This window comes from Labeo rohita, unplaced genomic scaffold (assembly GCF_022985175.1).
Source record: "Labeo rohita strain BAU-BD-2019 unplaced genomic scaffold, IGBB_LRoh.1.0 scaffold_183, whole genome shotgun sequence".
Classification (NCBI taxonomy): Eukaryota; Metazoa; Chordata; class Actinopteri; order Cypriniformes; family Cyprinidae; genus Labeo; species Labeo rohita.
The window spans coordinates 64,636-90,013 of NW_026128033.1; the positions used below are offsets into that span (position 1 = coordinate 64,636).

The window sequence follows — 25,378 nt, forward strand, 5'->3', positions numbered from 1 at the left end:
TCAACCTGCATTAGGCAATAAGGACAAACTGATGGCAAGTTGTAAGAACATTACAAAAGACAAGAAAGTATTAAGGAAGTAGGAAAAAAGAAAGACATGCAGTAACTTGTTTGTGTCTTTGCCTGGTGGACTCGTGCATGTAAACTCATAGGTTTTTACCTGAGTAGGTCTTGACACAAGGACTTCCACTTTAATACTACTTGCTAATCAGGTAATACTTCACCAATTTCTCTCTGCTGAGTCCACCTACTTCATTAAGAAAGCACATGATAAAATCATATATGTAATCATGTTTTTTCAGTTGTGATTGTTGTGACTTACTGAACTGATCTGGATTCTTTAACCACAGGCAGCAACTGAAGAACTTCATCTGCTGTATTTGGGGCTCCAGTAAACTGTTTTAAATGAAAAACATTCATCTTCTGTTCTGATGTCAGCAACACATAAACCAGAGCTGACCACTGTGAAGAGGAGAGTTTGGTTTTACATATTCGTCCAGATTTTAAATAATTTTGGATCTCCTGCATCAGTGAATCATCACCCAGTTCATTCAGACAGTAGAACAGATTCATGGATCTCTCTGGAAAGCGATTCTCCATTATCTTCTGTTTGATGTACTCGACTGTTTCTTCTTTGTTGAAGGAGAAGCTTCCTGTCTGTGTCAGTAGTTCTCGTAAGATGAGAGTTGAGAGTTCTCCAGTGAGAGACCCAGAAGAAAACGCAGGAAAAGATCCAGATGTCCATTCTTACTCTGTAAAGCTTCATCCCATAGCTCTCTGATGTAGACCAGGTAAAAAACACAAACTCTGTTCATTTTTGTCAAACACATTTATGTTCTTGTTGGTAAAGGAGAGGTGTGCATATAGAGCTGCTAGATGTTCTTGGATGCTCAGATGAACAAAGCAGAAGACTTTCCCCTGATACAAGCCAAACTCCTCTCTGAAGATCTGAGTGCACAATCCTAAGTACACTGATGCTTTTGTCACATCAATGCCACACTCTCTCAGGTCTTCCTCATAGAAGATCAGGTTGCATTTCACAAGCTGCTGAAAAGCCAGTTTCCCCAGGTTGAGAATCATGTCTTCATCCTTCACTTTATTCTCATAGTCCATCTTATGTTTAATGTTGGTCTGAATTATCAGGAAGTGTGTATACATTTGAGTGAGAGTCTTGGAAATGTTTCCCTTTCCATGATCTCTGTAACATCTTCTCTAGAACAGTGGCTGAGATCCAGCAGAACACTGGGATGTGGCACATGATGTGGAGGCTCCTTGATGACTTCAGGTGTGTGATGATTGCATTGGCCAGACTCTGATCACTGATTCTCTTCCTGAAGTATTCCTCCTTCTGTGACTCATTGAAGCCTCGTACCTCTGTCACTTGATGGACACACTCAGAGGGAATGAGATCAGCTGCTGCTGGTCTGGAGGTGATCCAGATGAGAGCAGAGGGAAGCAGATTCCCCACAATGAGGTTCATCAGCAGCACATCCACTGAGGCAAATTCAGATATATTATACAGTTTTACACTGCTCTGAAAATCCAGAGACAGACGACACTCATCCAGACCATCAAAAATAAAGGCAACTTTATATTCACCACTTAATTGCAGTTCTTTGGTTTCAGGGAAAAAAGGCACAAAGTAGATCTGAAAGACAAAGTATTTTGTCCATCATCAAATTGAGCTCTCTGTGGAATCAACATAAACTGAGACAATATAATAGAGAGAACACAGTCAAGAATTCTTATATTTGTTTTTACATGTAGATAAACCTGACATAAGTTCTATTTGGACAGGACTACTTTTCCAAACTAAATTTTGAAATCACCCGACCTGATTACAAGTACCGGTTCAGATGGGACTTGCATCTCCGTGTTTAGAAGTGGGAGGGTCTGTTTTGTACATCTGGGCTTTGCAGAGATCACATAATCTGTATGTGCGCATTGCATATAGTCATTAACTTTCTAAATTCATTTTCATAAGGGTACATATATAATTAAAACGTTATGTGACTGAGTGCAGAAATGAAGGTTAGTAATATTATGATGCTAATAGTACAGCAGCAGGGGTCATGGCACGAGAAACCAAATGTCCCTTGATCTTTTGACATAGAAGAGGTCTTTGTATACTTAATACATCCTGCAAGTTTTATAACTTAAAATATAACTTTCTGACACAGTCCACATGCCTGAGTCTGTTGTCAACAGAAAAAATGTTGTGAAAGAACATTTGCTTTGACCCTTTTGGTTTAAACAGCTCATTCAAGGAAAAAACACACAAGGAAACTCAATGGGGAAAAAAGTATTGTCGGCAAACACAGACATTCACATTTGGATGAGATTAGATTTCCCATAGGATCACTGAGGTTTGCGAAAAACAGTGGGTAATTTGCTCTGGAATTATTACAGAGGTAACACAGACTTGGCAGATTCGGATGGGAATAAAATGACAAAGCATGCCTGTGAAACACAAATTTCTATAATGACCCCCTGGAAAACTAGTCCCGTCCGAATAGGGCTATAAAAACATATCTGTCTATACAAACAGACAGAAATGTTGTACCTCAGATCAGCTGATGTGTCTCTTCCCTTAAATTCTAATGACTTGTGCATAGAGTCGACACTCTTCATGGACACACAGCTGGGCTCCGGTGGTTTTAATCTTAGTCTTTGACTTTAATGAAGGCAAAATAGAATAGAATAGATGTACATTATAAGTGTAATAGAATAGAATACATTGTTTTGATAACTTCCAATTTTGGTTAACTTGTAATATTTGCCATCTTAATATTAACAAGAAAGAGTGTGTCATTTCGGGTCTCCTCAGTCACCAGTGAGACAGATAACAGACTACCCTGTATCACATTAAGGGTATTTGACCAGATCAAAAACTTGGGTGTTATTTTACAGTTAGCATTGACATTTGATATGCAAATTAAAATTGTTGTTAAAAGTTGTTTCCACAAACGTACCTCAAATCATTTGATATGTATCCTTCCTTAAATGTTGCTTGTTTTTCCATAGATTTGTCACTCTTCATGGATTCACAGATGGACTCCAATGAGTTTGATTTCTCTCTGTGGGATCAAGAGTAGAAACATTAAAATAGAGAATGTAATGGAGATGAGAATTCATATAGTTGATTTGACATTTAGATAACCCTCATATAGAGAATCTATCCATCTATACAGAAATGTTGTACCTCAGATCAGTTCATGTATGTCTTGTGATAAATCTATCACCCACTAAGATCACTTTGCCAGCCCTGGCAAACACCCAGTTATGTCACATACAATATGTTTTATGTAACATTAGGATAATATAAAGATTTTTTATGTACCTGCATCCTGGAGAAAAATCTCTATCGCTGAATGTTTGTGTGTCCCCCATGATACATTCAGTTTTCATAGAGCTGCTCAGATAAATCTGAAGCAGCTCTTTGAAAATCTCTTTCAATCACTCTTTTTTCCACTAAGTATGCTATTTTTAAACACTCATTGTGACAAGCTGTAAGTGACAAATATTATGATAACGCATGTGTAGCAATGGATGCAAAGGTCACACGGTAAAAATGTGATTACATCTCTGCAACACTGTGAAAACTCATTTATTGTGTTAAAACAATGTCTGTGATATTGCATATATTTTGTAGAACACTAAATTACACATATGTCTTATTAATCGCGTTTGAAATTTTAGGATTTTAATAATAATGTTCCCCAAACAGTACCGAAAATGACAGTAAATATATAAAATGTTTTTTTAAACCTGTAGTCCAACAAAAGACCATTAAAGATATAATAATTACATCAAGTTGTTTTGTTAATTAATATAAGTTATTATTTTATAATTTACATTAATGAGGAAATCACTTATGCACCTCACCTGACTCACCTTGATCAAAATGTAACGTTAACAGACACAGGATCTCAAAGTTTTCGTGGTTTCCCATTACGTAGCTACACGTAAATTCCAGCACAAGCAACTAAATAATACTATTCAACAGACTTAAGATCAGTTTTTTTCCAAGTAAAAAAAAACTTAAGCTCAAGTGTAAAATGGCTCAGGTAAAAAACAACTTACTTTCACTAAGACTCCTGAACATAAATTTAGGTGATTTGCCGTTTTTAATTTTTATGTAAATTTATATTTTATATTTGTATAGATATTGTTGGTCCATTTCATACTGTTAAATTGGCAGGATTAACCTGAATTGAATGTTTTCTATTTTGTATTTAATAAATCTATTAATTTGAAATCCCTTTGACTACTGTATATTTTTGGCAATACAGACATTAGTTGTGTGGTGACTGCAATCATTTCAGATGTACTGTATAATAATTTGTTTTTCCCAAAGACTTAAGTTACAGTAGCTGAAAAGTATTTAAAGTGAAATAGATGTTTTACTGTAGATTAATAGTGTGGGTCCTGTGTGGGCCTAGGAGGGCTTCCTGGGGGCTAAGTGAGGTCTGCCCATGCAGGGTCAGCGCTAAGGGGCCAACGTTTTGCCAATAAGCAAAGTCTCAGTGGCCCTGCACTGGCAGCCCACTGGGGGCCCTTAGGCTAGTCCTAAGTGGGCCTGTAAAGTGCCACCGCAGGCTTGTTTGCAGGGTGGTAATAAAGAGCATCTGTGATCTAGGGACTGGAGAGCGTTACACATGCTGGACTGGAGAACAGACTGTAATGTTAAAGTGGAGCAGAGATTGTCAGTAGCTTTATTAACATCAAGAGAAGCAAAGCAGTTATTGGAGGGAATGGATGAGACACCAAAGAGGAGAAACCTGTAGGAGAAAAGAGAAGTCAGAGATATGCATTAGAAGAGAGTGAAATAAAACTGGAGAAAGTGATCAGAGAAATGCAAGTGGAGAAACAACATAAATGAAGTTCCAAACATCTAATCTAAATTCTAACATCTAATCATTCAGTCCTGTCAATCATCATTACAAGCCTATATAAGCATTGCACCGTCCCAGCCTCAGTTCTTCTGGCATCCCTCCACCTCCCCTTCTCCTCCTCTGTTTCTGTTATTCTCCCTCTAGGTAATATCACAATGGCACTAGCCTAAGGGCCCCCAGTGGGCTGCCAGTGCAGGGCCACTGAGATTTTGCTTACTGGCAAAACGTTGGCCCCTTAGCGCTGACCCTGCATGGGCAGACCTCACTTAGCCCCCAGGAAATCTGAGCTTAGTAGTCTTAGAAATTCAGTTCAAACTCCTTGTTGGAAACCACTGTTTGAGAAAACACAGTTCATTACAGCTACTGTTCAGTCTGACAGTTAAAATGCTCAAATATGCAGTGTAGGTGAGACACCTTAAGAATGCTGAACTAGATAGAAAGACTGTTAGCAAAGTACAAGAAACATTTAGAAGCTGTAAGTTCTGGTGTGGTGTGAAATTATGAAATACTGATTAAAAGGGTGTACATTTATGGTTTTATTTTTGTTCCATTTGTTTAATAAAATAAATAAAGCAGAAATGCATTGTCTACATGTGCTTACAGACATGATTCTACTGTGTTCGTTAATGAGAAAATATATGAAACATTTTTTCACCTAGGGAGATCACACTTTTGCATACAACTGTATTCTGCATCTTGCACAAGTTTTATGAAGGAACAGGTTCATGAGGGTGCATACAGCTCATTAGATGTCTCAGTGGAAACAAAGGAGGGACCACTTCTCTGCCTGACATACAAGCTGAATCATTTCAGATCCTGTCCATCTTTACCACCATACAAAATTACAATTTACCCTTCACCCTCAGCCTGACTGACTAATCCAAAAAAAGCACCGGCTTGCCTCAAAACTACATAAAGAATCTTCTAGCACTGGAGACAAACATCTACATCTATGCTTCCATATTGGATCAGATTACAGACATCCAGAAAGGACCTGCAGGAAACAGTAGTCAGCTGATCAAACACTATGCTTAATCCAAATAAGCTTTATAAGTCTTTACTGGAAACGGTTTAAGCATGTTTTTCATGCTTGTTCAACGGTTGCTTGCTTAACGGGTTTTCATGCTGGTTCAATGAACCATAAACAATTATTGCACACACATGTGTGGAACAATCCTTAAGACACTTACAGTTTATAGGTGATAATTAGGTCACATTTACAATAACTTAGAATATTGTAACTAAAAGACCGGTAAAGAGACCTTTCTATCGACTATGAAAAACACCAGAAGAAAGATGCCCAGGGTCCCTAAACACCTGTGTGAATATGCCATATTCCCACTGCAGGGAGGCAAGAGGACTGCAGATGCGGCCAGAGCAATAAACTTCAATGTCTGTAATATAATACACATAAAAAAAAGTGGTACAGGGAGAAATGAAGGACAGCTGAAACAGTCCTTTGCTTGCAAATGCCTTTGTGGAAGAGTGGAGAAATATCTCAGCAAGAATTGTAAAATCTGGTGTAGTTATGAGGATGAGATGCACTATAGTACTTAAAACAGCTGGTGGACATACAAGATACTCACTGTAAGAGATATCTGGTAGATGTTAAATCTGAGACATCAAAATGTCATGATAATTTAGTTAACAGGATTGAAAATCATTTACATGTCATAGGCTATTCCAGGGGTAGCCAACACCTGCTCCTGATTTGCACCTGCACTTTTTTTTTTTTTTTTTTTTTTTTCAAACTTCAGTTCCCGTCACACCTGACTACAATATTCAACTAACCCTGAATACCTTGATTAGCTGGTTCAAGTGCAGTTGTTGGGGCTGAACTCTGCAGGACCATATCCCCAGGAGCAGTGTTGTCTACCTCCCTCTTAGAGCAATTGTGTGAACGATCATTACTCTGCACACGTATCTATGACATTAACTTGCAACTGACAGAATATGGTAACTTAAGTGTAAAATGTGATTTGAGCTCACAGTTCACCGTAAAATAATAAACAAAACTAGAATACAAAGGCATCATATTCAGAGCACAGAGTGTTTTTTTTTATTATCAAGTCTATCAAAGGCAGATTGCAACTCTTTTAGGCAGATTTCAACAACTTTTATGTTGAGTTGAAATCTACTGGATTATGGATTGAATGGAAGATAACTCAGATTGTCACTAACAACTGGTGATGTTATTATGCAAAATGTGGTACCCAAAGGTTTCCTTGTTTGACTTTAGATCAAGGATTGGATCATTCTGTAATGTTACACAAACACATGCATGTATGATGATCACTATGGGTTTGTATCTGTTGATTCTGTTGAATGTTGATGTCTGTCTGTAGTGACTCTTTATTCACCATTAGCTGATCCAGAGAACAGCTAAAACCTGTAAGTAAATCACAGACAGTCACACAGAATTTTGCTTGTTGAATGCATATGAACCATCAACCACATACAAAAAAAAAATATAATAATAATAATAATAATAATAATATAATAAAAAATATCTGAAGTAACATTATTACTAAAGCAATAAAGTGATTACTTTGAGAAAGGCTTTAATTTGAGATACAGTGGATTAATATGACTTATTTTTTAGTGTTACAATTGTAACACTCTAACTCTAACTAAGCATCTTGCATTTAATTTAATATTATAGTTAGCGAAAATATCTCAATTGTATTGTTAAATAGTTGTATTGTAAATTATATGTGTTTCTTGTATCAAACGATGACTGGTGTGTTTCAAGTAGTCTGTGAGTTATGAAGAAAAATGTAAAGTTTTTCACTACTGTTCATCTACTGTATGTGTGTGCGTTTGTATGGGGGAGAACGAGTATGCACTCTCCTTACATAATAAAACAGAATTTTGTGGCAAAAACATGGAAATAATTTGTCATTTTTATTATATTTATTTGCTTCATCAGTGTTGTATGTTTTGGTTATTTTACTGTTGTAGACTGGAAGGACCTTTAAAATAACTGAAATCATTTGGTAAAGTGATATGGGCATGTAATGCAGTGAAGACCTTCTTGGAACTACTTTCGCCATATGTTTCCCTTGAAAATAACTGCACACCTTAGAACATTCTTCAGCCAATCATATTAAAGCATTCAACAGCTCCGTAGCATAAATTACTAACAAAATCTAATTTAAACATGTTTATAGTAAGTAACTAGCACTACTCACTTAAGCGTCTTCAATTCATAATGTGGATTATCCTTCAGATCAGAGAGCAGCTTCACATCAGAGTCTCTTAGTTTATTTCCAGTCAGATTCAGTTCTTTCAGGTGTGAGGGGTTTGATCTCAGAGCTGAAGCCAGAGCAGCACAACCTTCTTCTGTGACACCACAATCCCACAACCTGGAGAGAACAATGACACTATTCAGTCTCCCAGTTCAGGATCAACAGCTCAGATAAGCAGGAACAATCAGAATGAGAGACATAATCCACACCACAATTAACAGCTCCAGTCTAAAGTTCAGACCCACTTCTACATGGTGAATGATGAGATTCATTTTAATATCATAACGAATGTGACAATCTATTATTTTTATGTGAGTACCCCCAAATCCTCAACATGTTTATGATTTGAAAGCAGCTGTCAGATCATTGCATCACTCAATAATGTTTAAACTCAACAACATTTACAAAAGGAAGAAAATCAAAAATATAAATTTATTCTTACAGCAGTATCTCCAGTTTACAGCGAGGATCCTTCAGTCCACCAGAGAGCAGATTCACTCCTGAGTCTCCTATTTTATTTTTAGACAGATCCAGTTTTCTCAAGTGTGATGTGTTTGAACTCAGAGCTGAGGCCAAAGCAACACAACCTTCATATGTGATATCACAACTATATAACCTGTACAGAACAAATTACAGGAACTTATAACCAGGAACTTCACAAGCGTAATTTAAATGTATTTCTATGTATCCATTTATCATTGCTGTCTTAGTCTTGTCCAAATATTCAAACTTGCAGGCTGAAGGATCCTTAGATCCTTCCATGCAAATTATTGTGTTGTGTTTAAATTTTATGTTTGTTTTTAATTTCATTTATAATCATTTATTTACATAATTATTCATAATCATTTTACAATCATTAGTCATTTACATAATTCATATTTAATTATTTATTTGATTATTTAAATATTATTCATTTATATGTTTTTATATTTTATATTTCTTATTATTTTCTTTGCTTATGCATTTTCATTATTGTTCAGTTCCATGATTGTGAGGTTTCATGAATTGTTTGGTCTAAGAAATAGATAACGGGGATGTTTATGGAAATTCAAGGTTTATGGGATGTTGCATCCGTTTGATATATCATTGTTCTTTGACCTGTACTCCCCAGACAAAGTCTGAACATTGAGACATACGCAACTAAAACTGTTCAATAAATTCTGTACCTTTTTACCATCATCACTTCGTCTCCTGCTTCTGCTCTTTTCTGGCTTCCATCGGTCAACTTCATAACTGACAGAAACCTGCTGTTAGTGGGGTTGGGGTAACTACAGCTTGCTGACTAGTTGTTCTGTTACCGAAAGACTGATATTTTCTGACGGGATCTGGTGTCCGGGGCTGGATCCTAATTGTCTGGCGTGGGGACCTGATCTAACAAGGCTTTGCACTTGACCACTTATATGACTTATTTCCAGTATTTAGCCCAAGTGTTCATGTAAGCATGAAGACCACAATTGCATGTAGAACTTTTTGTTACATGATGGTACATACTTATAGTGTTATAAAGAGCATTTACAGAGCTTTATTTTGATTTTCAATTCTTTGCATTAAAAATAAACTTCAAAATGTCTGTTCAGTAGTCTCTATAACAGATTACACAATTTTGTAATTACGGTGCTTCTAAGTATGCCATAAAAAGCTCTTACAAATGGTGTACAAAATACACATACTCATTTTTGCACCAATAAAATGTGCAACACTTTATGTTTTGCTACCAAATTAAATATAATATCTAATTATTATTAATATTTAATTTACATTGGAAATGTTTCCGTGACATCTCGTGAAAAATCAGCAAAAAGTGTCATGATTTATTTTACAGCAACCTGAATTATAGAGCTCTGTAATTGCATTTTACTAGTTAAATTTAATAAGAGAGTTCCCTAACTGGAATTGTTACTAGTAAAAAAAATAAAAATAAAATAATAAAGAGCTCTCTAAATAAAATTTATACTAGTAAAAATAAAAATTTATTTAGAAAGTTCTGTACTTGAAAATTAATACCCTGTGCGTATGAAATAGTTCTGATATTTCCGTCACAAGTTTTGATGTTATTGTTGTGCGAAATGAAAGTATGATGCAAAAGACTGCGCAACTTGAAAATCTGACCAGCCAGGGTGTCCAGACTGAGATGCATTTATAAAAATCTGATTGAAATCACACTTCAAACCACCTCCAAATGTGATCTGAATCAGATTAAAAAAAAGAAAAAGAAAAATCAGGTATGCAAAAAATCTGATTTTTGCTGGCAGTCTGAACATAGCCTAATAAACGAGGTATTGTATATTATGACTATTGTTGTTGCAAGTTGCATTGGATAAAAGTTTCTTCTATATGCATAAATGTCAATTTTATGGTTTGCCTACACTGTGCATCAGAATTCAGATCATAAAACGCTACAGATGGACCTACAGGTATATGCTATTAGTGAATATTTCTTTTGTGAGGAACAGTGTGTGATTTAAGGAAATTATTTACCTTAGTATCTCCAGTTCACAGTAAGGATTCTCCAGTACAGCAGAGAGCAGCTTCATTCCTGATGCTCTTATTTCATTTCGAGACAGATCCAGTTCTCTCAGGTGTGAGGGGTTTGATCTCAGAGCTGAAGTCAGAGCAGCACAACCTACATCTGTGACACCACAATCACTCAACCTGTAGAGAACAATGACACTCTTCAGTCTCTCAGTTCAGAACTTCACAATCAGAAAGAGATCTATGACATGCGTTTTGTGCATATGTACAAGCAGCTTGTAAGTGTTCTGTTTCTTTTCTCATTAGATTTTAGCATGGTTGTCATTGCCGAGAAACATGGTTTTGGTAACTGTGTTTTGCTACACTGGCCTGGTCCTGCAGATTTGCTTTATACAATATTAAGAAGAATAGACCCTTCCAATAAGAAAAGGCCACACAACTCCTTGTCCAAGGTCTTGTTCTGTCCAGACTGGCTATTGTAATGCTCTCTTTGAGGGCCTACTCCCTTACCAAAAAGAAGTATACTTCAAGTTTATTTTATAAAGTATACTTAAGTAAAGTATATTTTTTAGACTTTATGTAGTAAGTATACAAATATCAGTGTACTAGTAGTATACTTTTAAGTGTACTATTTCAATACTCATTGGGACTAAATTGGCCCACTTTCTAGTACATAAATTATACTTTGAAGTACACTTTTAAGTATAACAGTAGTGAACTTTGAGTACACAACTAGTTTACATGTTTTCAGTTTGTACTGCAAGCATACTAAAAGTGAACATATAGGTATACTGATAATTTACTAATTAAATACTTTATTTTTAGTACACTTTGAAGTATAGTCTCAGTAAACTACTAGTTTAGTAGTTTTAAACTGCAAGTATACTCTTTAAGTGAACTTATAAATATAAACAGTCATAAACAGGATCATATTTTTTTTTATTTTATTTGACTTAAACAGCCTTACCAAAGTGCTTCCAGTTTACTATGAGGACCCTTTAGACCATCAAATAACAGATTCATTCCTGACACTCCTATTTGATTTCCAGACAGATCCAGTTCTCTCAGGTGTGAGGGGTTTGATCTCAGAGCTGAAGCCAAAACAGCACAACCTTTATATGTGACACCACAGCTCCACAAGCTACGCACAAGATTAAAGAACATGCATGAACTTATCCTCAATTAAAGAAAAAAACAACAACAAATAATAATGTAATTCATACAAATAATAAAACATACAGAAAAAAATATTAGAGGACAAATAATCCTAATTACAAAGCATCAATATAAAGAAAAATACACTGTTGCTGTTTTACATATTCGATATTCAATTCTTCATCTCATCTTTCATATACTGGCTGCTACAAATGAACAGCTTAGTTGCTTCAGTAACTGTGTCTCACACACTTTGCTTTAAGAAAGCACATGTTACAATCATAATTATGTTTTATCAGTGTAGTGATTGTTATTGGTGTGACTTACTGAACGGATCTGGATTCTTTAACCACAGGCAGCAGCTTCTGAAGAACTTCATCTGCTGTATTTTGTGCTCCAATAAACTGTTTTAGATCAAAAACATCCATCTTCTGCTCTGATGTCAGCAACACATAAACCAGAGCTGACCACTGTGAAGAGGAGAGTTTGATTTGCTTAATTTTCCCAGATGTCAGATAATCTTGGATCTCCTGCATCAGTGAATCATCACCCAGTTCATTCAGACAGTGAAACAGATTCATGGATCTCTCTGGAGAGTGATTCTCCCTGATCTTCTGTTTGATGTACTGAACTGTTTTATCTTTATCGTAGAAGCAGCTTCCGGTTTTTGTCAGTAGCTTTTGTAAAAGAGTCTGATTAGACTTCCGTGAGAGACCCAGAAGGAAACGAAGGAAAAGATCCAGATGTCCATTCTTACTCTGTAAAGTCTCATCCACAGCTCTCTGATGCAGACCAGATAATGAATTATATTTTAAGTAGTTGGAAACTTTAGAGAATAGACTGTGTTCAGTTTGGTCAAACACATTTATTCTGTTATTTGTAAAGGAGAGGTGTGCATATAGAGCTGCTAGATGTTCCTGGATGCTCAGATGAACAAAGCAGAAGACTTTCCCCTGATACAAGCCAAACTCCTCTCTGAAGATCTGAGTGCACAATCCTGAGTACACTGATGCTTCGGTCTCATCAATGCCACACTCTCTCAGGTCTTCCTCATAGAAGATCAGGTTGCCTTTCACAAGCTGCTGAAAAGCCAGTTTCCCCAGTTTGATGATCATGTCTTCATCTTTGACTGTCTTTTCATAGTCCTTCTCATGTTTGATGTTGGTCTGCATGATCAGGAAGTGTGTGTACATTTGTGTAAGAGTCTTGGGAATCTTTCCTTTCTGTAATTTCTGCAACATCTTCTCTAGAACAGTGGCTGAGATCCAGCAGAACACTGGGATGTGGCACATGATGTAGAGGCTCCTTGATGACTTCAGGTGTGTGATGATTGTATTGGCCAGACTCTGATCACTGATTCTCTTACTGAAGTATTCCTCCTTCTGTGGCTCATTGAAGCCTCGTACCTCTGTCACTCGATGGACACACTCAGAGGGAATGAGATCAGCTGCTGCTGGTCTGGAGGTGATCCAGATGAGAGCAGAGGGAAGCAGATTTCCCACAATGAGGTTCATCAGCAGCACGTCCACTGAGGCTGATTCACTTACATCACACAACCTCACATCACTCTGAAAATCCAGAGACAGACGACACTCATCCAGACCATCAAAAATAAAGGCAACTTTATATTCACCATTGAATGGATTAATTTTTTTAGTTTCAGGGAAAAAGACATGAAGAGCAGCTGAAAGACTGATTTTCTTGTTCCTCAACAAGTTGAGCTCTCTGAAAGGAAGTGGAAATATGAGCTGGATGTCCTGATTCTCTTTCCCTACAGCCCAGTCCACAATGAACTTCTGCACAGAGACTGTTTTTCCAATGCCAGCGACTCCCTTTGTCAGCACAGTTCTGATGGCTTTGTCTTGTCCAGGTAAAGGTCTAAATATGTCTTTGCATTTGATTGGTTTGTCTTCTGTTGCTGCTCTCCTGGATTGTGTCTCAATTTGTCTCACCTCATGCTCATTATTAATCTCTCCACTTTCACTTTCTGTGATGTAGAGCTCTGTATAGATCTCATTCAGGGGTGTTGGGTTTCCCTGGTTTTCTGTTACTTCATACAGAAAGTTAAACTTCTTCAGCAGATTTGATTTCAATCCGCTTTGAACCACTTGAGAGTCATGACTGAAATATTAAATAGAATACAACATAAGGAGGTAAAAGTTATAGTATAATAAACTATAATAAACTCACACTTGGTAATTAAACAATTATGCAATATCACACAAGCAACAGCACTTTTGGTCTATATATCAGTAGGGTTGTTATTTGGCAGATTGTACAAGCCATTAGAACTAGACATTAATATTGACTTCATATACAGTATTCAATATTTGAAGTGGATCAAGAAATTTAATCAAAGTTGTCCTAAGACAAGAATGGGTATTGTTTTGGTTTTGGGACTTTTATGAAACGTTTTGATCCACTTCAAATGTTGACTACTGTAGATTTTATTGATATAGATTGATTCTCTTCTCAATTCAATTCATCTGAAAATACTTCAGGTACATGCACATTTTTTAGTTTTTCCTGAGTTTTGTAAACCAGTTTAATGAACCTACATAACCTGAATAAACTAAACTTCCTGAATGAGTTGGCAGGCTCTGAATGTTTTTTAAAATACTGATAGTAACAATATTGAATTCTAAAAGAAAAAGAAATGTGACCTGCTACATCATTATGGCCTCCTTTGACTTACACATTCAAGTTTGAGTTGATAAGTCATAAAAAGGCATAGTCTCAACTTTCTAAACATTTGGCACTACACTAATGTTCGGGTCTCCAGGAAAGGACTGAAAAAGCCTCATTTAGTATATCTAGAGAAATGTTGTACCTTAGATCAGCTGATGTGTGTCTTCCCTCTAATGTTTTTGGCTGCATTATAGACCAGTCACTCTTCATGGGCACACAGCTGGGCTCTGGTGGGTTTGATCTCTCTGAACAGAACTGACTTTAATAGAATTGAGACAACAGTACAACATAGATAAACTGGTTCTCTTTTTGTTTATGTTAGAATCTCTTAATTTGGAAGTAGGTTGTGATGAAATTTAGAGTGATGGTGATGGCAAGAGACAACACTAAATAAAGTAAGGCCAAAAAAAAAGTGATTTATTGTACAAAAGTGAACAAAATAAGGGTACAAGTATATAAACAAAAAGTGTTAATTACGAAAATGAACAAAAATATATACAATTATTCTGAAGTCCATCTGAATACTGGATTCCGATTGGCTGTCAGGTATGCACAGGTAGTTTCAAGTCAGTTTAATCACCGTTCTAAATTAATGCGTGATGCACACTAACCAACACACATCACTCGTACACACACACAGAGAGAGAGGGGTGGAGATAGATTGCCCTGCACACACACGTAAATTTGTCAACGCTTCCCTGATATTTTTATTAATAAAATACTAGATCACTACATTATATTCTTCAGCAACAAGGTTGTAAAAATCGCTGTTTTTGAATTAATTTGCTGTTTGTAGAGAGGGACGTGCAGTAGGCAGGTAATGCACACACAACTGTCATCTCTTTCTTTCTCTCTCTCTCTCTCTCTCTCTCAATCGATACTTAATTGAAATAAATGTTATAATTCATTCAAATAAATGTAATCTTACGGCACTATTTCATCTCTGTGTCTGATTTAAAGCAGGCAGAATGATGAGCTTACTTGCATTAGCTGACCAAAATAACCGTAATTTTACCCATTTGGTCAAATATTGCGCTGCAAAGAGCAATACTAGTTTTAACATGTCTATAACTTGGCAAATAAATAAACAAAGAAAATCTTCAGCGCCAAGCACCCTAAACTTTCCTACTCTAACTAAACCCAAAACTTAGGGTGGCATTTACTTTTTACATTTTACCTCTATAACCTGAGGTGTCTAAACATCAAATGACCTGCATATGGCACTATGTATGTCATGTGACATCTCACCTATCCACATTCCTCTTGGACAGAGCAAACGCCATCAGAAACAAGAAAAGAAACTAAGAAAAATGACAGAGCGAGATAGAGAGAGACAGACAGAAAACACACTCTGACAGGAACAAAACAATCTACATCTATCCATCCATTTACACATCAATTGCTTCCCAAACCTGCTGAGAAAGAAATACTAAATGTATAGTTATAGGGCCTCCAAGACAGGATTGGGAAGCACTAATATAACCTATATGAACTGAAATGTTGTACCTCAAATCAGCTGGTGTATGTTTATTCTTAAATGTTACTGGCTGCTGCTTAGACCAGTCACTCTTCATGGACACACAGCTGGACGCTGGTGGGTTTGGTTTCTGATTGTGGAATGGGCTTCAATTGAAGAGACAATAAAGAACAACAAAGATAATAAAATAGAGAATTCATATAGCTGATTTTACATAATGAACCTAATAAGATACTGATTATCTACCGATCTACCTATCTACCTATCTATCTATATTTTAGGTACCATGAAAGCTACAGAAGCTATTATTAGTTTAATAATTATAATTAAGCTTTCATTTTAAATGAATACAAATATATACAGATATATATGTGACACAAATAAGCTTTAGAATCAATAGATAAAGCTTTATACATGACAACATATGAGCTTAGATTTAGTCTCTGCCTACTTATATACTGTACTGTATATTATCAACTACATGAATATCACGTTTCATTGCACTGATATGGCAAGATGTTTTCTTTACATTGTCCTCTTTCATGGATAGTTCTTTTCATCTTGCTGTGTAAATGTGTTTAAATTTTGAAGTGATTCACAGTTTCAAGGCATGTGATTGGCTTTTCATTACAGTGACACGTTCAATGTGCAGCTGACAGAGAAAGATAATCAGCATCATGGTATCAAAAAAAACGGATTGGATTGGTTTGGTTTTGTCAACTTGAAACTAATCCACTGTGCGTTTGTTCAGCCACCATCATAGCACAAGCTCCATGTCACTTATCAGTTCATCTTTTTATCAACATAGATATGTGCTCTTTTAATAGGACAGTACAGAGGCCCCGTGTGAGACCCACATCTCAAAATGAAAGTGAGACAGAAACAACCACTCTAAACTTCCTACAAACCATGCCAGAACACCTAATTCTGAGGCATACACCGTAACAAATAATACACACTACATCTACTCAGTAAAATTGTGGCAACAGATTACAAGCAATATTATTAAATTTAGCTACTATTGAGAAATGAGTTAGGATTAATCAAACAAGCTCCTTAAAATTAGTCATTCAAATTAAGTAGATGCAAATAGCACACACAAAAAAAATTTAAGTAAAATGTAAACTAAAATATTGTTTTCATTGGAGCACTATCCTAATGAATACTAATTAAAAGAATTGTTTTGATATAACAATTTTTTATTTTTAATAATTTGATTAATAAAAATAATTTTAATATGATTTCAGATATAAATAACAGACACAGACAATAAAGATTAATTACAAGCTTCTGCTTTATTGCCAACAACAGCATCTATTAGCATTCTCAGACAAAATATACATTTACTAGTCTCAACAGTAGGTCAACTGTCCTTTGTCTCTTTCTTTTTAAGTACAAATTGTTTAAAATAGGCACAAAATGTGAAAATATGTCAGCTATTTGTTTGGTGACATGGAACCACAGAACAGATAAAACCATTTTAGGACAGCAGTTCAAAACCTCTTTGAAGGGATCCAGTTTACATTTTCCAAACATTCATTTCGCCATTAATTGTAATAATCCAGTGAGATTTTTGTTTGCTACACACAGAGATCTGATCTGATCATCATCCAGTCTGTCTGAAATGACATGAAGAAGCAGAAAAAAAACTGAGACAAACTAAATCCAGAAGAACTGCGGAGAACAACATCCCCAAAATGCTTCAAGAATCCTCCCTGCAAAGCTACCTGAAAAACTATGTGCAAGTTCACCTACTGTAGTGCAAAAGCTGTGTAAAAAGCAAAGAATGGTCAAATGTTGATTTAATTTAGTAAATAGAAGTTAACTAATAAAGAAAATCTATTTATGACATTATTTTTTTAGTATTACAAGTGCCTAAACCTTTTGACATTACTGTAGCTTTGCAGGTAGGCCTCTTGAAGCATCTTGGAGAAGTTGTTCTCCACAGTTCTTCTGGATTTAGTCTGTCTCAGTTTGTTCTGTTTCTTCATGTCAGTCCAGACAGACTGGATGATCATGAGTGCAGATCTCTGTGTGGAGCACTGGCTGTTGTCAGACAAACATCTCACTTGATTACTACAATTAATGGCAAAATGAATGTTTGGAAATGTAAACTGATATTTTCTACTGACACACTACAGCAAAAGACAGAAATAACAGACTTAAATACATTTTTTAGCTGGTGAAAATACTATTGTTTTAATAATTTTGGCCACCACTGGTCCTAAAAGGTATACTTTGATTTTAGTCTGGGATAATGGAGAATCAGTGCATACATCAAACCAAGGAGGACACAGCAAGCAGGCCTGTAACAATTTTCTCCCCTTGATAACAATTCCAATGTCCTTTGGACTGTCACTGGAAGCTCCTGTCACAACTACAGCCATCACAAGCGCTGTTCATTTTCTGTCTGATGTTCATTGTCCTGTAATATTAAACAGTAGTGACACTTAAAACCTACAAAATATTGATAAAAAGACAAGATCTGAAACTAAACAATTTGTTTAATCAGAAAGTCCAATCAACAATATCATGGCCTCTTCAGGAAGTAAACCACAATAATTTTGAAATAAATTCACACTTCTGGTATATTGAAATTAAGATTGCTTACTTTGCAAAGTTCTTTGAGGTTTCCTTTATGTTCCCCAAGGAATTCTAGAATGCAGCTGATGACCACCTCTCATCATATCGACAGAACACTGCTCATCCTAAAAAAAATAATAAAATCAAATAAAAAATAATAATGCTATGTCTTCTGCAGAGAGGTTAATTTAGTCATGTAAAATAGGGTGCAAAAAATGTAAACAGGTAAACAATATAACTGTATAAGCCTCTCCCAAGGTGTTTTTGCCTCCACAATTTTGTTCCTTTCTACCTTGACCATTTGGCTTGAGCACTTGGGCTAAAAAAAAGTACATTTAAATTTTTTGTAAATTTTATAAATTAAAAAGTTTGCATCTATCAACAGAGGTTGCTAAATAAAAACAGGACTTATTGAATTTTTGCAGTGAAAGTCCATGAAACTAACTTAAGGTTGTTATTGTATTTTGTTACTGAAGCTGTTACTATAATTGAAAATGAACAAAATGCTTCATTATAAACCTGCACTGAACTGTTTTCAGTCTTTCACAAAATGCATGTTCAGCTTTAAGCATCCAGTAAAGTTTATCATCACATTTAATTATTTAACTTACAGTAGTTATGAAATGAGAAAACCTGTTGATGTTTTGAAGAGTTTATAATTTACATTTATTCATTTCTCACCCTTTTATCCAAAAAAACAAATTAATGTTTTCAGATACATTATGTTCCTTTTGGTCTCTAAACATGATTGGTAACTCACTTGAGAAAGCTGAAACCATCTGGCTGGCCATCGCTCTTTTATGTCTTGCACACTTGGAAATTGATTAATGATTTTGTGTTGTCAATCTTTTCATTGTTGTTCTTAAATTCTATTCTGCAATTCTGCAAAAAAAAAAAAAAAAAAAAAATAGAAATGTGAAACAAACAATTACAAACTAAGTTCAGGGCTTCTGTACAATCGCAATCGCAGATAATTACTGTTCAATCTTATTTATAGCTCTTAACAAGATGTGTAACTATGAGGAATGATTAGGTTTAAGGGACTTTATTTAAATAACATACACAAACACACGTGTCAGTGATTACGGTTTATTAACACAATACGTCCTGGCAGATCGCCACATCAGGTCCTCACAGATATGTTAAAACTATTTTGCACACTGTTCAATGGCAGTGCTAATGTTAAACAACATGATTCCCATACTTCATGAGCAACACCCTAGTTCAAACATAAGGAGCCAATGCGTGACATGGACATAACACTAACATTAGGCAACAAAATAAGAATTCGTTGTCCCAGATCGGACACTGACTAACGTTACAGCCATTATTAAACAATGTTGCTCGTTCCCCGTTAGTTAAGCTAACGTTAGTAATCGGTAGTAACTTTATATGAACGAATTAGCATCTTTACTGTTCAAGAGCACTACTACCACGTCAATTTTAAATAGCCGACCATTAACTGGTACTGACGCCTATATCAGATAAAGTATACAATTTGAATTATTAACTGTTTTTTTTTCCCCTATATAAATGGAATAATATCCCTTACCTTTGTGAAATCAACTGAAAAAGAGCGACAATTAGCTTTGCCTCCAGGTTGTCAGCGGGAACTCCAGCACACGTGTCTCCCGCTCAGGAGCTGATTAAACCGCGCGTTGTAACAGGAAATGTTTGTAAATTAAAAAGAGCTCATTTCAATCATGTTGGATTTATTCAATTTTCTCTCTTTAACAACATAAATTACGTTAATTCTTGTCATTCCTGTCATGAATGGTTTTAACTCAAAAAATCTTTTAAAAATCAAGAAATTAATTTTGTTTAATAAAGTTTACATAATACATTCATTGAAATCTACAATCCTAAAGAATGACTTTTTACAGTGTACAATGCATTTTCTATAACAACATAAAAACTCATAAAGATGTACCTGTGTCCTGGAGAAAAATCTCCATCTTTGGATGTTTCTTCGTCCTCCATTATTCATTCAGTCTTCATACAGCTGCACAGAGACAACACTGATTCAGATATACTGAAACACTGTTCATCTGTTCACTTTATAAGAATTCAGAGTGCCTATATACTGTATACAACGTTAAATTTTTGCTGCACTTATGAAAAAGTACTACAGCCAAAGAACGATGAACAGTTTGTGTTGAATATGTAGTACTAGGTTAGATGTGTCACGGTATTAGTTTTAAGGCGTATTAGACGTTACACATTCACGATGTGTTTCTGACCACGATGCATTACTACTATCAGTAGTTTGTAGGGGAGAACAGGGCTGCCATCACAAGTAAAATCGTGATTATATGTGTAGCGTGGACTACAGGGGATGAATCAATTTTACTATAAATACCAACCCTTGAAAAAAAGGGTATTAATGCTGACTACGCCACCCCTTTAAAGTGAGGGGAACTAAATACTTGATGAAAACCAGACATAGGTTTGTTGCCATGAAAGGCAGTGGCATAGGTATTAGTACACAAAAATGTTTATTAAATTCACAATATTCAGATAAAATACTTAAGATCAAGCAAAGAGATGGTTCAATACAAATCACACACAAACAAATAACTGAAATACTAAGGCTCACCCGTAGCAGGGTAGGCTAGCTGCAAGGTGATTAACTATAAACCACGCACACACACACACGTCTGGTTTATTATCTTTGTGGGGACTCTCCATAGGCGCAATGGTTTGTATACCGTCCACACTGTATTTTCTATCCCCTTACCCTAACCCTACCCCTAAACCTAACCCTTACAGAAAACTTTCTGCATTTTTACTTTCTCAAAAAATCTCATTCTGTATGATTTATAAGCTTTTGTACCCATGGGGACCACAAGCCGGTCCCCACAATGTCAAAAATTTCAGGTTTTACTATCCTTGTGGGGACATTTGGTCCCCACAATGTAGCAAAAACAAGTACACACACACACAGTGAAGTGAGTGACTACAAACAGCAATCCACACTCTGTTCTCCAAATACCATCACCTGGGATACTACAACAACTAGCCGCCCAACTCAGGGCTAAAACAACAACAACAACAACAACAACAACAACAACAACAACAAAGAAAACAATTAGGCAATTAATACACCAAACAAAATTATACTGGAACCTGATGAAATAAGACAAATTCCAAATTGTTAAACAGTACACAACACGACTGACAATGGACAATTGTCACTTAATAAAATGTGGAAAAAAAAAAGAAATACAAAGCAAAAAGACTGACTATAACTTCAAAATAATCAGGTTCAAACTGAGCAAAACAAAATCAAGAATAAAGAAAAACCATACAATACACAAAACAAATCATACAATGGCACAACCAAAACTAAGAGTAAGTATACAAGCAATATAAAGAAACCAAACTCCAAAACAAAAGAAAAATCACAACAACAAACTTACACACAGCCGGTAATTCAAAGACTGGACGGCAGGTCAGCGCAATCAACCAAACAAATAGGCGGTCAAATAATCGGGACAACTACTGCCACAACCACTGGCTTTAGTATGAAAGAGAGGGGGAAAAAATATTTAAAAACACGCAAACAGCAAAACAGCAGCGCCGTCTTAATCCTGTTTTATGCAGGAGGCGATCACCTAACCCCTAAAAGACGGAGCGCTCCCAAAAACAGACCATTCATTAAATTAATTCGATCAATTATTCACAAAAAATGTAACTATACTTACAAGATATCGGTTACCGAGACACACAAATCATACAGCTGCTCACAGCACAAATCTCAGCAGTTTTCTGGAGGATGAGCGGAATCAACCCAGCTGAAATAAAAACCATGCAAGTTATACCAAGCGTGAACGCCACGCAAACGATTAATCAAACTTAACCTGCCGAGGGACAGTGACAGCTTGCCCACCACCACGAAGCCGCGAACACGCTGATATTCCAGCTACAATACATAAATAAGATTTACTGATATGGACGAGCCCCCCCTGCAACATTAGGCGGAAACCCGCACGCACAAAAGGGCGGAGTAAGCAATGACGCATCTCAGGTAACCTTATCGCAGCCTTTATGTAACAACTCCGTTCTGATAGGCTCTCATTCTAAATACAGTGGAGGGAACTTACCCACTCTGCCACATATGTACCTGACCATCATACAGAAGCTGAAAGTTTGTATGTAATTTTGGCTTTCCAATACAAAACCGTCTTTGAGAAACTGAAGGGAATGCAAAATGTTTTGCAACTGTACCATCTTTTCCCGTGTAAGAAATCCAAATACGTAAACTAAATAACAAGCTATGTCCAACAAGTTTATACATTATACACAATTATACATTAACGTTTCTTTAAACACTTACTTTTATATGAAGTATTTATAATATTTCATGTTAGTGCGGAAGTCACCTTGATAGAAATGTTAGGTTTGATTGTTCTTTTGAATGTTCATGTTTCCCGTCATGTAGGCTACACGTAAATTACTGCTAGGCTACTAACAAAATTATGATTCCATGCGACAAATAATAATAATAATAATAATAATAATAATAATAATAATAATAATAATAATAATTTAAATACCGGTTTGGCGAAGGCTTTGAGAGCGAATAAGATATAGAAACAATGTTAAGAAAAAAAAAAAAAGATTTACAAAGGCACATTTAGTTATTTAGCATAAAACAATGCAGATCTGTGTCCTCCAGTATAGTCTAGTGGTTTGTCCATAGAATGATCAAAATGAACAGAACAGATATATTATTATAAAAAAAAAAAATAGAATAGAATTTTCTTATAATTTGTAGAATGTAGAATACAGAGAATCTTCTCTAAAATGCTTTAAAAAGGTTGAAGAGCACTGACATTGCACAAGGATAATGTTACCTTGTGTACAAAGATCCTTATGGTCTTAAACTCTTTTTAGCACAACAACATAAGAAAACTACTCAGAACAAATTCACAACTATCGCAAACCCCCAGAACATCCTGTTATGTGATATACATTTTATATAACGGTAAAATCATATAAAGCCTCTGAAGTACCTGCATCCGGTAGTAAAAAGTAGTAAAAAGTGTTCAGGGGGTCCAAAAACCACCTCTCAGTTGAAATCAAGGGACCCCCATTAATCGTCAACACGTTTCTCCTCTCTACTGTGACAGCCTCAGATGAGGTAAACAAACATACAAAAATGTTTTATTTTGGCATTTTGTATGGACTCTCTCTCGACAATTAAATAGTCACATACAGACACATTAGCCTAACAACATCATCAATAAATAAATAAATAAATAAATATTAAATAAGGTATAAGTGTCAGAGTTCTGTGTGCCATTTGGACTGTTTATGTTTGTTTTTCCCATTGTGCCCATATTTGGTTCTTCCTGTCCTCATTTTGTCCTGATTAGTTTATTTACTACACCTGTCTGTGTCTTAATCACCACCCTTTATAAGTCTGCTTGTGATTTGAGTTTGCTGTCGGTCCTTGACGTTATTTGGATGTGTGTGGATTATCGTTCTGTTCCTGCCTGTTCCTACTAAGAGTTATATTAAATTGTTATTTGTATCGTATCTCGTCTCTCGACTCATCTATCCAGCACTTACCGTGAAAGAAGGACCGACCCTACAGTTTATCCCCGGCGTTTCCCTGCTTTATTTTTTCCGTTTTTTTTTTTCTCAGTGTTTGTTTTTTTTGTTTTTCGTTATGGATAACCCTGCTGTCCTCCTCCTTCTCCTGGAGCAGGGGAATCGCTCTCTCGTGGACCACACTAGAGACTTTGTCCACCTCGTACCACTCACACACTTCCCGGACAGCAGCCTTTGCACATTTTACCGTGCAGGACTGAACATCGCCACGAAAGCGCAGCTGTCCGGGGAGGGTCCACGAGAGAGCTTCGCCGACTACATGGAGTGGGTGCTGGTGTCCTGTAGATCTTCGTTGACCGCGGAGGATGACACCAGCCCCACTCAAGACCCAGAGCCCAGCCAACCAGCACCCCGACACGCGGAGTTTGAGCCCGAGCCCACCGCGGATGACGAGCCAGAGCCACGAGCGACAGAGCTAAAGATCGCCACAGAGCCAGAGCCCTACACATCCGATCAGGTGCGAGAGCCGGCTACATCTACCATGACGGGGAGTGCAAGATGGAGCGTGTGAGGGCTATGGAGAGCCCTGCCCACTGCACCACTGCTGGGGGTGAGCTGGATGATAACTCTGGGGACTTGATTGACTTTTCTACGGAAGATCTAGAGGATAACTCTGGGGACTTGATTGACTTTTCTACGGAAGATCTAGAGAATAACTCTGGGGATTTAATAGACTTCTTTACAGAAGTATCTACCTGTCTCGTTATGCCTGCCTGTATGGAATCCCCACCCACCCTCCCTCTTCTGCCTATGTCAACATCTGTCTGCTCACCGCTGTCCCCTGACAGCCCCTCTGCTCACCCTCAGCCCACCACCTGTGCAGTGGGTGCGCCGCGGGTCTGCCAGCTTCCATCGGCGTCAGGGCTGGAGGATCCCTCATCTCCGCCTCCAGCCTCAGAGTCCAGAACTCCGCCTCAGCCCTCCGACCCTGCGGCTTCACCACGGCTCTCAGCGCCCTCGTCTCCATCGTCGCCCATCGGTCCACCAGCTCCACCGGGCTCCCTCGTCTTTCCGGCTCCGCCCTGGTCGGTCGTCGGCCCTTCATCACCTCAGGACTCTGTTCCTACGGCTGCGCCTCGTCACTCCGTCCCACCGGCTTTGTGGACCTCCTTCCTCCCTCTGGCACAGCCTCCATCCTCTGTCGCTCCGGCTCCGCCGCGGACCTTCGGATCTCCGCCTACGCCTCGGTCGCCAGAGCCTAGGGCTCCGCCTTGGCCCGCCGGATCCTCGGTGTCGCCCTGGATC

The 25,378-nt window shown here is 37.0% G+C and overlaps 1 protein-coding gene and 1 long non-coding RNA gene across 8 annotated transcripts; both read right to left on the reverse strand.

The window, feature by feature from the left end:
* Positions 1-1,328: 1,328 nt before the first annotated feature.
* On the reverse strand, positions 1,329-23,660 carry LOC127158979 (NLR family CARD domain-containing protein 3-like). Of its 7 annotated transcripts, XM_051101923.1 has the most exons (14): positions 23,533-23,660; positions 22,222-22,311; positions 20,448-20,519; positions 15,964-16,080; positions 14,600-14,716; positions 12,097-13,890; positions 11,582-11,755; positions 10,621-10,794; positions 8,585-8,758; positions 8,086-8,259; positions 2,972-3,076; positions 2,563-2,673; positions 1,599-1,647; positions 1,398-1,493 (listed from the first exon to the last, which is right to left on the reverse strand). In XM_051101923.1, the coding sequence occupies exons 3-13, from the start codon at positions 20,495-20,497 to the stop codon at positions 1,602-1,604; spliced, it is 3,036 nt and encodes a 1,011-aa protein (XP_050957880.1). In that variant the 5' UTR covers positions 20,498-20,519; positions 22,222-22,311; positions 23,533-23,660; the 3' UTR covers positions 1,398-1,493; positions 1,599-1,601. The 7 variants fall into 7 exon arrangements, with proteins under 7 accessions (XP_050957879.1, XP_050957880.1, XP_050957878.1 ...); XM_051101922.1 differs by lacking the exon at positions 23,533-23,660 and having other exon boundaries at positions 1,329-1,423; positions 22,222-22,499; XM_051101921.1 differs by lacking the exon at positions 23,533-23,660 and having other exon boundaries at positions 22,222-22,499.
* Positions 18,102-20,438, reverse strand: LOC127158983 (uncharacterized). Its single transcript, XR_007826332.1, has 4 exons — positions 20,070-20,438; positions 19,278-19,399; positions 18,546-18,633; positions 18,102-18,359 (listed from the first exon to the last, which is right to left on the reverse strand). It is a non-coding gene; the product is annotated as an uncharacterized LOC127158983 (long non-coding RNA).
* Positions 23,661-25,378: the final 1,718 nt, after the last annotated feature.